At 38.1% G+C, this 15,607-nt stretch overlaps 1 protein-coding gene across 1 annotated transcript; it reads right to left on the reverse strand.

Annotated features, from left to right (window-relative positions):
- Positions 1 to 7,542: 7,542 nt before the first annotated feature.
- Positions 7,543 to 14,013, reverse strand: mettl1 (methyltransferase 1, tRNA methylguanosine). The gene is made up of 6 exons (XM_071494917.1): positions 13,793 to 14,013; positions 13,299 to 13,426; positions 12,992 to 13,176; positions 10,864 to 10,977; positions 9,436 to 9,537; positions 7,543 to 8,129 (listed from the first exon to the last, which is right to left on the reverse strand). Exons 1-6 carry the CDS (start codon positions 13,870 to 13,872, stop codon positions 8,013 to 8,015), a joined length of 726 nt encoding a protein of 241 aa, XP_071351018.1. The 5' UTR covers positions 13,873 to 14,013; the 3' UTR covers positions 7,543 to 8,012.
- Between the last annotated feature and the right edge of the window lie 1,594 nt (positions 14,014 to 15,607).

Genomic DNA, 15,607 nt, shown 5'->3' on the forward strand with positions numbered 1-15,607 from the left:
AACAGGATAGTTCAAAATAAATCCACCTAAACTATTGTAAATAAGATTTAAAGGTGAAAAGATGGGATTTAGTAATCAGTAATGATTGTGTGTAATTTCCCTGAAATATATGATTAATAATAATCCTGCTACCTATAACCCCAATACCATGCCATAACCTTTTCAAATCATAAGTTAGGATGACAATATATCAGCCAAATGCTACAATCCTATAGGTGCGTATATAAATGTGTGCAGCTGGAAGGAGAAAGAAAGATGGATTGGCACTTGAAAATGAGCCCAGCAGCCTATAAGTAGTCCAAAAAATGATATATTAGCTTTTTTTCTGTCTCCTTAAAATGATGTGCTGCATGACAGTGGACCAGCATATTATTTATGCAGGCATATCCTGTAGATTTACTACAGTGTTACAGGCCTGCTGCCCTGTGATGCTCACCCTCAGTCATGAACAGGCAGTGAGGAGTTTTGCTCAATGAAACAGTGATTCAGAGAAATGTATTTCACAGAAGTTCTTCCCACTGCAACAGCACATGTACTGCCAATCTTCTGCCAGGTAGAAGGGTCACTTCTGACATGATACATGACGCTTTGATTTTTAGCAGTTATTTGGTGTTATGGGATCTTGTGCAGAACACCTACTCCTTCTATTTTGATCTTTATTTCTGTGGGCCAATCTCATGTCTGCACTCTACAAAGATCTAGTAAAGTGTGCATGATTTTTTTGGTTGGGGAGTAATTTGCTCTTGGGCTTCTGGGCTACTTTTGTAGAAATGTACATTGACCCACTGCTGCCAAGACATATGTGCAATTGTCTGCAATTAATAGACATAGACATAGAAAAAATAACTTATTTCAGGAAATGTACTTTGATACACCAAGGTCTGCTTTGCAGACTTACAGGTGCAAGAAAGCTGCAAACTTAACAAAAGCATAAAAAAGAAAAAAGCAGAAAGACTGTGACATAATAAAATTAGATTAGAATGCGTGGTGGTGATGATAGACACCAGAGTTATCCAACATGAAATCGATGCAAACACTTGACAGTGGCTCCAGCCGTATTGAGTAAAAATGGCAACACCGAAAGACCAATTTAGAACACTGCAGAAATCCCAACATATTTGACCTCACTATTTACAGTACTTGACCTGAACATGTGATTCAGACTTATGTTTCAGAAGCCACATAACAATCTGTGATGCTCGGTAATGAGGATGAAAGAGCAGCATAGAGCAAAGATCAAGCCCACTCTATCAGAAAACGTCTATACACGAGACATGTACACGAGACTTCCTGAGGGGAAGATGTATAGTTATCTTCAAAGAAAGATAAACGGTGACCTCTGAAATTTACATGAACACATAAACAACTTTTAAACAAGGTCACCTCGTTTAAAAATTGGTCTTACTCAATACACTGCAAACAAATCAAACCCAAGTTTTTGGTTGGTCTACTGATAAGAAATTTTGTCTGATTTTTTTGACATTAGGTTGCAATCGTGTCTGCAATGAAAATTTAGGTCAAAAAGCCCTTTAAACATCTGGCTTTTAACTTTTCTTGGAACAATGCACATATCTTCACATTTTTGCTTTGGTACAAAGGCTCAGACACTCATCTTCAGTTCCTTCTTCAGCAGGCTGGTAATTGAAGACTACACAAGAAGCTGACACAAATTAAACTCTCCCCAAAGCAAGACATTTTTAATCAATCTGTCCCTGTCTGAGAAACAGGGGATTAATAAACTATTGATTATAAAGAACATATTAAGAAATCCTGTGAAAGAATGGCTTCTTTGTGCTGTCATGTGGTATGAACTGATGTGGCCCAGTTATAGATCATGTTACAGAGTGTAGCAGGGATCACCTGGTATTTCGCTTTACTGTATTGGCCCAGTGCCCAGAAGGGGCAGACTTCCAGACTAGTGTGTTAAAGTTCATGGCTGCAGTCTGCCTGTCTGGGTGGTATCAGAAGACTGTCTTCACACACACACAAATTGGAAGGGTGTTGTCAGACTTTTGGGCCCCACTGTATATATGTATGTGCAGGGACCCATTGACATAATGCATTCCCTGGCCCCTTATCTTACCCTTAATCACCACAACTCAATGCCTAACTCTATATCCCTAATTCTAACCTTATCCCTAAAACCAAGTTGTAAAAACAGCCATTTAAACTGTATATGTGTCCGGAGGTGCACATGAATGAGTACGTGTCTCGTGGTCATGTTAACTGTTTTCCTTCACTCAACAGGCCAGTGAGGAAGGTGCGTTTGATTTATGAATTGAATCAATGGGTCATAAACTGGAGGGTATTTTCACAACATTAATGAAATAAAAAATTGATATTACTACAATATGTTTTCACTGCTCACACTCTGATAGTGTGTTGGGGTGTGTATGGGGCTTTTAGACAGCAAACAAAATGTTATCTTTATGTTATCTATATGTACATATTGATGAGCTGAGGTGTGCACAGTCACTTACAACTACCAACCACAACAATTTGCCAAATGCCCAACAGCTGCTTGTGAACATACAGCATATGAGGATGTGGTAATGAAGAATAAAAATAGAGCAGTAAAATTAGTAAATCATGATTTTTATTGACATATATGCAGTAATTGATTAAGACTGCAATTAGAAAAATGCTTCCATGTCATGAATGTGTGTTTAAGGTGTGGGAAAGGACATCTGTTAAATTAAGAGCACATCTGGACACCAGATGTGCTCTATCCACCATCGTGAGGGCATACATGTGATAGATTATGGACTTTCTTTGTTCCTGGGCTGTCTGTGGTAAACCTACTGTATATAAAGAGTGATTACACTGAAGATTTTCAACAATGATTTTTCACTGAAATCTATAATAAGCGCTCTGCCTGGTCATGTTCACATAGAGAGTCTGCACAGAAAACCATCAAACTGACTGAGTAGTTATATCCAGGACATCAAATCACATCTGATGGATGAAGCTGTACATAAGCAAAATGGTTTTAGGATAAGCTACCCCGGACCAAAGTGTTGACAGACAGATGAACTGACAAAGCGGTAGAATTTTTTTAAAAGGACAAATGGAAGAGAGATCCAGAGTCATTCTGTTTGTCAATCCCAGGACATCAACACAGATACAAACTCACTTTGTGTTATACAATGGACAAAGTACAGATTCACCCTAACCTATAGCCGGCATTCAGCAGGCTTGACATGATGACTGCTTGGCACTGGGTCATTATGGTGATCTGATGCACCCTGACTTAAATAATCAAGCAGTCATGACATCATGAGCAGCCGGTGCAAACTGTTAGAGAGGGTCGCAGCTGATCGCCACTTCAAGCTGATTACTAGTGTCCATCAGCAGCAAAGTAAGAGGTTACATCTCCTATTATTTATCATGCACATATGATACAAAATTTACTGTATTGTTTCAATACTGGGTACAACTCTGCCTTAATTTTACTCATTCCAGGGGGGTTGGTTTAGTCTTCTGACTTCAGGATTTGTTTTATTTTGAAGTCAGTTTTTTCACAGAATTTGCTTCACTAAATGTGATGGAAACTGGTACCAAGATACTGTGTAGCATGAAGCCTAAATGAAAGAGATAACTGTGCCTTTGGACTTTCTTGCATAAAAGTGATTGATTTTACCCCTGAAACAGTTTGTTTGAAATGAAAGGGGAGAAAGCAATGAACACTAGGGTAAAACCAAAGCCTGAAGTGACTGTTTCATTGGTTTCCCTTTCGATTTATAAAACTTACATTAATTGTTATTGACTTTTTGATATTTCCATTTTAAAACACACATTTTTTTCCCCAGTGTCCAATTGAATGTGCAACTGTGAAGAAATTTTAAACCCATCACTGCCATTGTTATAACCCATTAGCAGAAAAAAATAGTAGCACCCAGATGTCAGATGTTACAAAGAATTTCTGTAACCTTAAATTTTCCCATGAAAAATAAAGACTGCAAGGTGAACAGGGCAGCATAAAAGGTGCAGGAGGAAACTGAAATGTGCTGTGAATGTTTCTTGAAGAGATGAGACTGCAACAAAAGACAGAATGATGGGGTGTGACTCTTCAGCTATCACTGAAGCAGAAAAGTCATTCCAGCCCGAGGGGAGCCAGTAGGATGCAGAGATGATCTTATGTAGAGAAATAATAAAGTCATAACAGGAAAGGGGTAGAGGCTGCTATGTGAATCTCAATAATATATATATATTTCTCCTTAGATACGAATAGTCACAAGCAAAATGAACAGTTCTTCTTTGTTGGGTTGAAGAGCCATTAGGTTGGAACCTCAGGTCAGGAGAGGTTTCTCATTAGTCCAGACCTGAAAAAACCCAAGTGAGAAAGGAATTGATGCTGAATTCAAGCCTGCAGTGTTTCAGAGTCGCTCTGATGTGGTTTTGTAGAAATTCACCAGGGTTGTTAATGCTGTGGGAACGAAGAGGCAGGATTTTCTGTGAAAGTACAACAGCTCAGTCTGGTTTAGACTGATCTCAACGTGGCGGGCAGACATCTAGCTGGAGACCTCAACTAGGTAGGAGAGAAACTAGGTAGGAGAGAAACTGTACACATCTCAATCTCAGTATCAGGGAGGAAAAGAAAATGTAGAGTCAGGTGCCAGTGTCTTGGCAAAAGCAGAAAATTTTGTGTGATGTTATCAGAAACTTCAGTGGAGACGGTTCAGAGACCATCACCATAAATGTAGAGCTCAGATGGACATGTAAACAATGAGTGTACACATCCAGAGATAGTATTATTGACTCGTGTTGGGAGTCTGGTGGTTAACAGTATGAAAGGCTTTACACAAAGTCTGGGATGATGAAAACTGGGGAATTAGTTAGTTGAGAGTTATATGAGAAAATTGATACATCTCCTCTACTGTAAAGCTATAGCCAACAGTCAGGTAGCTTAGCTTAGCATTAGCACTGAAAACAGGGAAACTGCACAAACTCCACCTACCAGCATCTTGATTAATTTGATTTATTTAACCTGCTGTGTAAAAACATGTTGTGGTTTTAAAATAAGCTAAAATAAGCTAAGCTCAGCTAAGTCAAGCAGCTTGTGGCTCTAACTTCACACAGTAAATCATTTTCATATCATTCTTAATTCTCAGCAAGAAAGTAAATGTGTTTTTGAAGACAACATTGTGTTCCTCACAATGTCAAACTGGATTGCTTTATCTATGCGTTATGACAGGAAAGAGAGCAACATGAAGCCAATTCATTTGCAATGGAGAAGGAAGGTGGCAGTGAAATCAGTGACTAAAGTTTCCTTGTGTTATAACTTAACGAGTAAGATGATTAAAGGGGTATTTTAATGAAGTTTAACAACAGTGGTGGATGGCTGCCTCTGTAAAAATGTTCAGAAGGGCACTGACCTTCAACCTCAATAACAATCTGACGTTCAGGTGCAACAAATTCTTTGGGTATGAGGCAAATGCAACATCTACATTGCTTTACTAGTTTTTGCCAAATGCTAATCATTAAGTTTCTCTTTCTGTGATTCCCCTGCAGTGCATGTAATTAAACTCTTGTTTGATGACCTGATGGTACTAAAATGTTATATGATCCACTTGGGCTGACTCAAAGGGATTTGTTCCCACATGGCAATAAGTGATAACAGAACAGCGGCTCACAGATTTGATGGACTACACAGGTTAATACTTCCGCACCATAAAAAAAATTCTGTTAATACTTCCTGTACTTATCAAAGCATATGCAGATTTGAGGAAATTAATCAGAGATTTGAGCTCAATGGTTCATTCTTGACAGTCTGGTAAAAAACCTCTCTCTACTTACTTGGAATTTCTAAAGCTTTCAGCCACATCTGGTGGGCTTCCTCAGCACATGTACTTACTCACTAGCCATGGAAGGCCATGAGATGTAGCTATGAGCTCCCATGACGCAGAGTAAATGAAAAAATCATTTTCTGGCCACAGAGTCAGAGATTAATTATGTTTTTGTGGTATGACAAATATGGTATGGTAATGAATACAATCCATCTGGCAAAAATAAAACATAACATGGGTGATGTGTAAAAACTGTATTTAATATGTGTGTTTGCTTTGGGAAAGGTTTGTTATGTGAACATCATTACCAGAGAGCAAATATTTACACCTGCTATGTTTCTGTCAGTCAGACCATTTCTTATTTAATGATTAATGCTCAACAAGACACACTCATCTCCATATCCTAATGATAAAAGTGTTAAATGAACAATTAGTGTCTACCCTGATGGCTTAACAATTTTATGTTATAGCTATCTAATAACAAATGACAGATGAGTATAGAGGGAGAGTGCTTCACTATTAAGGGTTACAACTGTTTTAATTATGGGTCTGTCTGAACAAAGCAAGCTGTACGAGTGTATTTTACATGTATGGGAAATTAGTAAATATTGAGCTGTATACCTAAGGTTATTGGGAGATGAGAAAATTCAATCTTCATGCTACATATACACAGATGCTGTTTCAGGATGGAAATAATCCATATTTTATATCAGTTAGGAATCATGTAGAAGAATTTGACTAAAAAGTTTAAAAAGGACAAAATGTTCAGGCGGTGAGTTGGTATGTTGTAATTTGATTTGGAAAAATGTTTCAGAAAACAAATTTTACTGTCAAAAATGGTGGAATAATGTCAGAATGCACATAAGTTTTGTAAGGAACACAAAAGTGAAATCTACTTTAATATTATTATTACGGCTTTTAATTTATGAGCGCTCCAAATACTCTGCAATCATCTTAAGTTTTCCAGTGTCTGGGTTTGTATCATTAAGGCATGTGCCGTCCTGTTCTTAATCACCACCCCCTGCAGCAGCAAAAGGGCTTCAAACTTGCACTATCCCGTTTCTAAACTCCTGACAGACAAAAATACCCATGTGCAATATACAGCTTAAGACATAATAGAGCAGAGAAAGCCACTGTTTCTGTTACCATCTCTTTTGAGTTGAACTTCACAAAGATCCATACCAGACGTGTCTAGTAGATAATACCGGAAAGATATTATAATGGGCCTTTTTCGCTATGTTGCAGCAACCATGTTTTAAATAATTGAATTAAACATAAACCACATTAGAGAGAACAATCAAGCAATCTACAAGTGTCATAAAAGCCAAACAGGATCTCTATCAGCTAAAATATATGACCGTGATACAGTCATTCCTATGAATTTGAACTCTTTGATGCATTAAATTCATGTAAGTTTATTTTTAAACCAGACAATGACCTAAAGCAAAAAAAGCAATTTAGTAATCCAATTCAGAGTCAGATTCCATACTGTGAAGTTAAATTCATATTATCACATTAATATTTGAGTAATTTCAAACTGCTTCCAATTTAATACAAGAAACCAAGGCTTCGTCTCATGAAGCAGGATTACAAAAGATAGTTGGATAACTGTGCTCAGTAAAACTTAGACTCCTCTTCAAATCTAGGGCATAGACTGAAGTTAAAAACAACTGATCTGGGTTTTTTTTTCTAACTTGGCATTCCTGTTTTGTGAGAAAGGTCCCAAAATAGCTGTAACACAAAAATACAACATATAGTTGTTTCAGTTCATTTATAAATTGTGTAAATGAACAGTAAAGTTATTTTACTCAAAGATTTACAGTGTAACTGCAGGAATTTACAGCTGTTAAGCAAATCCACAACAGCACTGTGAATTCTGGCAAAACAAATGGAAGAAAATCTTTAAAAGACAAGCACCACAAAACAACTTGCAAGTCTAGTCTGAAGAGATCCATTATGATTTACTTGCCTTGTGCCGTTTTTTGTGCGCTGAGGAATGAAATGTGTAGATTATGTGAAAAAAAAAAAAAAAACACTCTAAAGCAAATCCTGTCAGGAAATGATGTAAATGTTTGTTCATCAATTCCAGAAACTGTCACTGTTCATCTGCTCGGGGAACAAGCCACAGCCTCCATCTCCACAGAGCAGTATCATCCATGCAGTTCATGTCTGAATGACTGCTTAAGACCATTATTCCAGTTTCCTGCATGTCCAAACTGTTTGGTCTTAGTTTGAATCCTCAATCCTTCGGAAAACTGCAAGGAAATTTTTCCCTCCGTTCCTCTGCACTTTCTTTCCTTCCTCTGTACATGTACCCAAACGGTTTATGATGATGTCCCCAGCCTGCCAAGAGAAGATTGTTTCTTAAAGCATATTCAAAACATTCAGATTAGAGATGCAGGGAAAGATAAACTCATTCAAACCTAAGTGTATGGCAGAGTTGCCTCATGTTAATGTAAAATCATCATCACCTAAATTCATAATGTAGTGTTTTATTACTGTATTATTGAGTCAAAGTATATGAAGTATTAAAAGTGACTAAACTAAACTTATTTTGTCTTATGCTGACTGGTTATTACATGGAAGCCATCTAACCCACCACTCACACTCTCATTCTTGTGTTAAATAAACATTACTAATCTTTTAAAGGGAGCTGTTTGTAAGTTTTGCTACGGCTGCTATTGCTATAGCATTAACAGCTGTTTACTTATCAGTCTAGAAGAAACTTTGTGAGCTCAGCAACAAACACAAACAACAGAGTTATTTTCTGCTGCTAGAGACAGCTCTTGATAAGTAACTCTCTTGTTTTGATTTCTTTTCTATCACTTCTTTTCTTCTACTGAAGCTCGCATGCTAACCTGCTGGCCCTGTCAGCCCTACGGTCCGACTGTCTCATCCCTCTCTGAGACTACTCTCAGCAAGACTGGTAAGTAAACAGCTGTTAATGCTAATGTTGGCTATGTAGCAGTGGTGAAACTTACAAATAGCTCCTTTAAATCAATAGTTTGACATTCGCTATTCACTTTGTTGCCAAGCATTAGATGAGAAGATTGGTACCACTCACGTCTTTATGTTAAGTTTGTACCTAGCGCTAAAAGATGATTATCTTTTAGCCTGCCTACCAATATTACTAAAGCTTACTAATGAACATGTCAAATATTGTTAGTTTATTGACAAACAGAAATGTAGAAACAAGTTGTGGTTTCACGCCTTTGGGCAGAGATAGACTAGCCCCCTCCAGTCTTTAAGGTAATTTAAAGAATTCGCTTCATATTGTTCAGACTGTTGAGGGGGAAATCATTCAAGTCAGCCTCCAGGTTGTAATTCTGAGTTGGAGGTGTCAAGAATTTCTGACAGCTGCGATGTGCCTCTTGGCAAAGGCTCTCGTTAGCAAAGTGAAACTAGACATTAACAAACTCGCTGAATGTTAGATGAGAAGTTTGATACCACTCTCATGTATGTACAGTAAATACAAAGCTACCACTGGCAGATGGCTGGCAGGAAGTTACTGGTCCCGGCCAACAAATAGCCCGGTACATAGCCCCCTGAAAAATGGTAAACTATTGTTTTTACTCTCTGGTCTTTGTAAGGATGAAACAAACAAGATATAGCATCTTAAACACAGATGAAAAGCTCCATGTCAACGTACCAGTTCTTCATCAGAGACACGTGTAAACAGTGGATGTTCACTGAAGTGCTTCACCATCCAGAGGTGTACTTCCTCAACATCTGTGATGGTATACACCAAGCCCTGACATGACCAGACAAACATGGGAGGTTATGAACACAGTTCTGGGAACAAAATAAGTCAACCAAGTGTCACTGGTGGCTAAACGTGGATCCATTTATTTAATAACATTGATAAAGACGATGAAATGCAAACTTTTTTTTCTTCAGAGCTTTTTTTCTGTTTCATCGTTTTTGAACATTTCATCTTCAGTGTTAAGTGGTTTCATCTCACCTCTGTAGAGCAATGGTTCATGTTAAAAAGGTAAAAATAACCTACAGCCAACACAGAGGTTAATCACCTGTTACTGTAGTTTGCTTTGGAGGCTGGACAGATAACATTACTAGAACAAGGATTTCGTAGAAAACCTAGCAATGGCACAGATTTCCAGTGCGTGTGTGTCTGTGTGTTGTCTCCCCACATTCATGTTAATCACACCTGTTTCTTGTTTCAGGTGAAGTCTGAGAACAATTTAGATTTAAAAGAGAGTTCCTCATAAACAACTGACTCAGGTCAATTTTGATATGAAACTGCTTCTATAAATGAACATTTTCTTGACAGCTTCCCCACCCACCAGCATAGTTACGGGTGTGTGCCAATGCTGAAGGCCCTTGTAGAACTTACATACACACTCATATGCATGAATACACACACACACATACACGCATGCATGCACAGAAACACCAGAGTTAAAGTGATAAAGCCAGATTTAGACACAAGTCCTCCATTGTTTCCTACGACCTCCATCAACACTCACACCCTATTCAAATATCCCACTGCTGCCCTGACAGCTGTAGCGGGCGGGAGCAGGGTGTGTATAGACTTCAACCAGCTGCAGGCCACACCGGTTGCTCAATTTCAGTTCAGTGAATTCATGGATTTCTGCACACTGCAATCAACTGATAAAATGATGACAAGAGTTTTTTTTGTATATTTAGGCTGACCTGACCCTATAAAAGACAAGTCTATATTCAAATTGTAATTCACTGAGTTTTCTTCTGTTCATCTTCAAGTTAAAAAATGGTTCAGAGAGCAAATGTTGTGACACACAGAAGCAATAATTCTGTGTGAACTATGGTGATTTATGTGTGAACTTGGCTCCAACTAGGAACTATTATGTTCATCACTAATTAACCTGTCAATCATTTACACAATTAATCTATTATTTCTTATTGCATAAAATGTCAGAAATGTACTTTCTCATATTTTAGAAGCTGAAACCAGTGATTGTATGAAGCTTTTGTGTAATAAATTACACAAGCAATTATCAAAATTATCATCTATTACATTTTTGTTGATCAAATAATATTTTTTACCACTAGCTCTAACAGGTCTTACTCATTTACTTACCCCGACTCTCAGTGTGTAGGCATACTCTGCCAGCAACGTGGGACTAATGATCCTCCATTTGTGCTTAGTCTTCTTAAAGTGAGGGTCAGGGAAGAGGAAGAACATCTTACTGAGCTGAAAGAAAGAGAAAAAATGGTCAGAAACAGTAAAGCAAGCACAGAAAAAAATGTTCCCTTTAACTCTAGTCATTACTTGGTATCATTCTCGAACATAAGATGAAAACTAAACTTTTTATTTTTATTTTCATTAAAAAAAATGGTTCTATAATGTAGAAATGTCATCATTTAAATTTGGCGCCCATAACATTCAGTGGTTGATTGTTAGGCACCGTGGACTGCAAAAGTGGAATTTCCCTCCTTGATTTTTTTTTCCATAAAGTTTCCCCATGTCTCTGCTTTTGACAAGTGTACAAGTGCAGGCTCCACTGATATTAGTCTGGCTGATACATTAAAAACCATTCCAGAAACTTTTTAGTAGTTAAAATAAATAATGTCAGGTATAGACAGAAAGACGTGGGGATAATCACTGGGGACTGCTGCAGCCTCAGGGGCCTCTTCAGTGCTGAGGGAAGATGGAAAAACCTTTACACTTTGAATTATTTTTAGGTTACAAAACCTGCTAAAACTGGTTCAAAAAAGAGAAGAAGGGATTGGGACTAAATTTTGAGCACTAGTCTGGGTGGTCATCTTTTATTTCTCTCCTTTGAAAAAAATCTGGCTGGCAAAGACAGTTTTGTTCTAATCATGAGTGAGGAAGACAACAAATATTGTATCTGTGACTGGAAAAATGTTCAACTTTGGTAATGAGTTAAAAGGTGTGATTTATGGATGAGTTGACAGGAGTGACACTGTCTGCAAAATAAAGCACCTTAATGCAAATTCAAGGCAAAGTTCTCCATTCAAATTGTACAAAGTTCCTCTCAAATACTTTAAATCTCAGCCTGGCGAGAAGCCTCAGCTCAAGCTGCACAAATAATAGCCATATTATTTAAAATGAGCTGAAAAAGCACATTTAAAAAATCTAATTAATGTATGTATTTTGATTTGAAACACCTATTTAATTTGCATTCCATAAATGTGTCAGTGTTACAGCGATTACTTTTCTGTGTTCACTTCTAAATTGGGGGCATTTGAGGTGAAGTTTTTTATCCAGCATACTTAAATTAACCCTGGTATACTAAGCCCACTGTGTAATCTAATGCGAGTTTCAACAAGTCATAGATTACCGCAGCTAATTGGAACGGATAAATGGCGTCTTGCACTGCTCCATACTCAGCTGATGGGATGCCTTGCGTGTCAGTCAATGACCCTATTGTTGTGCAATCCTAGATTTATTGAGCAATTGGTATAATTAAATTTAGTCCATATGTCAAACATGAGGAAAGTAATTATTTTTAACATTTGGCCTGCATATTCTTATTACCTTGGCAATGCCATGACAGACTGTCAGCTTGAATTTATTGTTATTATTAAGGTTATTACTGGCCATATTGGATGAACTCTTAAAGAACTGCAGGGCTTTTGTATAAGATTATAAGACTTAAAGTGGATTAACTTTTAGCAGATGGACAGTATAAGCAGGAACCTATGGGGCAGGTGTTCTAAATTAATGCAGCACTACTAAACTGTAGGTAAGGACTGCAACAGTGAGGCTCAGCTAAACAGTTTGGAGCCAGTGTTACTTGTGTAATAAAAAAAAAAAAAAAAAAAAAAAGTTAACACTTTTACTTCTGTACTATTTTGCAATAAAATTGTGAGAATGACTGGAATACTTTTTAAGGAGTTCTAAGACCAATGCAAACAGAAGACGTAGAATATCTTTGTAAAACTTATTTGATGTCTTAACGCAAACTGCATTCATACATGGCCAAGCTCATGAAAACGCTTCTGGACTGGATCAAATCATGTGAGAAAGAGTGGTGACTGGCTGTATTTGTCAAACAGCAACCTCTCGTGAAAGTTATTAATGATCGGCTGAATTGTATTAATTCTTGTGATCTCAAGAATAAACATTCCTGAAGGGGCTGTTTATTAGTGAGTGTTATGCATCCCCTGCCCCAGCATCCAATCAGGAACAAGAAACTCTCACATCTTTTCTGTCAGCAGCAAACACATAAATGCAGACCTACCTGTCCTTTACAGAAGAAATTGGGGAGATACTTCATTGCATTACTACGAATGCAGGCGATGTTCTGGTAGCTTCCAGGTTGGGAGGCACGCAGTGATTGGATACGATCCTGAACATAATCTGACACTTTGACCCTGATCTCCAGGCCCAGCATGAGCTTGTCCGGGAAGAGTGGGGATAACTCCACTGAGAAGTAAAAGATGCACAAGAGACACAACAGAGACATGAACCAAGAGAACACAAGGACAGTGCAGAGCATTATAATGACCTGTGCACACTGCAGGTGGTCAGATCAGTGACATAATCACCTAAAAGCCCCCCATATCCACATCCGATGTCTGCAAACTCTACTCGCGGGGTCTCTTTCTCTGCCAGGTTTTCAGTGAAGAGGTCTGGATACAGCTGGGACCAGTCCATTTCCTCCGGACACACAGGACTGAGGAGGAAAGAGGAGAAAATAGTATGTCATAGTGAACAGTTTCCACTGAAACCAAGTTCATCTGAATAAATAGTCCCCATGAAACCGTTTAACAGGGTTTTCTGTAGATTATCCAGCGTTACAAGGATTTTGTTTCTGAAAAGACATGAAGCTTATGAATCGCTCTTGTGTTGTAAGAGGGTGAAATCATTAATATCGGACAAATATGTTAAATCCTAAGTAATAAAACCGCAACTTTCTGCGTGCCTCGCTACCACAAGGGGATAAAAAGTAAGGAAATATGGGACAAATATGTAAATGCACAGCTGGGACGGCAAAACGTGCACGGTGCAGTGCAAACTAAAACACATGGACATCACTCACTAGTCAAACGTGTGGTGAGCCATCGGGTTTGAATGGGCTCGCTGTCTGTAGTAACGCTTCTGAGGCATTGACGACGTCATGTTGGATTAAAAAAACAAACTTTACTCCGGACAAATATTCAGTCTGTCACGTAATTATTAGATAAACACAGGAACGTGTACTCCTGAAGAGTCACGTTGGTTTCCAGTTCACTACCGGTTGCGAGTCGCTGCGTTTTTACGTCATCGCTAAGCGTCCTCTCAGGGTTGCCAGGTTTGTTAATTTTGCACGTGTTGTTTTTAAGTCAGTCATTCAATAAAATTGGAGGATTGAAATTTCCTCTTATCACGGTCTTCAGCGTTGATACCGGTATCGTTTCCACAAACAATTATTGTCAATAACTTTACACCCCATAGCACTATAATCCAGAATATTAGATGTATTGTACCAGAATACATTTTCACTTAATGAGAATTTGTGTGAGAGAAATATAGGCTATGGTCTAACTGACTAAATGGATACTTGAGGTCATTTATCAGATAATGAATAATTCTGCACTAAAAAGAGTTTTAACCCTTTAAAATTAGACTTTGTTAAATTATAAAGCACCCTACATACAGCTGCAACTGTGCCCACTATCAATTCAGGGGATTTTAATCCTGAACAAGAAATGTAATAATTATTTTGTGTCTCACTGGAAAAATGATTCCTCAAAAGAAAAAACGAAAAATTCAAATACAATTTGATGTTGAATTGTGAGTAATAGACTAAGAATGTATCATTCCCTAACCCCCCAAAACCAAAGAACATAATTAATTGTTAACATTTATCCTTCTGAAGAATTACTTAGGCTACGTTTTAAAAGTAGCCTAATAGCCTACAGACATTCTGGCTTGACATTCACAAACAGATACAACAAAAAATGTCCTTATTACCAGCATCTATCTCTTGAGACAATATTGTTACTGTGCTTTTCATCTTGCAACCCCTTATGGAGGTGCTAACCCCCAGGTTAGGGCTGGTGAAAATAGAGAAGTAATTTTAACTACATAATCAACAATTGTATAGCCTAATTAAATTATTAATTGTTTACTAAGTGTTTTTGCAAATCTGATCGTCAAAGATCACCAAAGCTTTAGCTTTAGCAAATGTGAATCTGCAAAGTAAAACTACAGTCGTTGTGTGACAGAGCGTCTGTACAGGTGTGGCAGCAATCACTTCAGGTTGACGGGTCAAGACCTTTTTATATGCAGTCTATGGTCAAGGCAGTATTTGGTGTTCAGTTGAGAGTGTGAACAAAGGAGATGCAGAGTCTAGGGTTTAGACTGTTTAGTAGTTTTGTAAATGTGTGTGTGTTTCTGCAACAATAGAACACAACATTACAAGTTCATGAGCATCCAGCTTAGGCAGCAAGATGTTGAACTAAGCTGGACACAGGTAACAGCTCCTATACTGGGCTGTAGGCTGGTAATGACTGTGATAAGCCTGCATGTAGCAGTCACTGTAACAGTCAGAAAATAACGACCACAAGGAAAAGAAAACGTGTCCAGCAGAATACAGTAACACACCACTCACATACTATCACCAGCTGGCTGCAAGCTCTGAATCACGTCGTGTAAGGAACAACTATTAACTCGAGGTTAATGTTTGACTCACATTTCTATGAACGCAGACACTAAATAAATGTCTATCAGGGGTCATCGTGGTACAGGGTAGCCAAGATCCAGCTGTCACCTGCCCGTCTTATTCACTGATGCATTCAGGGGCACACACTGTGATCAAGTACAGAACAAATGGGGAGAAAACGTGCATAAAGGCACGGCCTTTTCTTTATAG

The sequence above is a fragment of the Trachinotus anak genome, unplaced genomic scaffold (genome assembly GCF_046630095.1).
Source record: "Trachinotus anak isolate AG129_WGS33_773 ecotype Australia unplaced genomic scaffold, CSIRO_AGI_Tana_v1 ptg000013l, whole genome shotgun sequence".
Taxonomy (NCBI): Eukaryota; Metazoa; Chordata; class Actinopteri; order Carangiformes; family Carangidae; genus Trachinotus; species Trachinotus anak.

Coding starts and splice junctions, on each gene's coding strand:
- mettl1 (XM_071494917.1), bottom strand. CDS start 13,872: ATGACGTCGTCAATGCCTCAGAAGCGTTACTACAGACAGCGAGCCCAT. Junction 13,427..13,792: donor GCTCACCACACGTTTGACTA/GTGAGTGATGTC, acceptor TTTCCTCCTCAG/TCCTGTGTGTCCGGAGGAAA. Junction 9,538..10,863: donor CCTACACACTGAGAGTCGGG/GTAAGTAAATGA, acceptor TGGTCATGTCAG/GGCTTGGTGTATACCATCAC.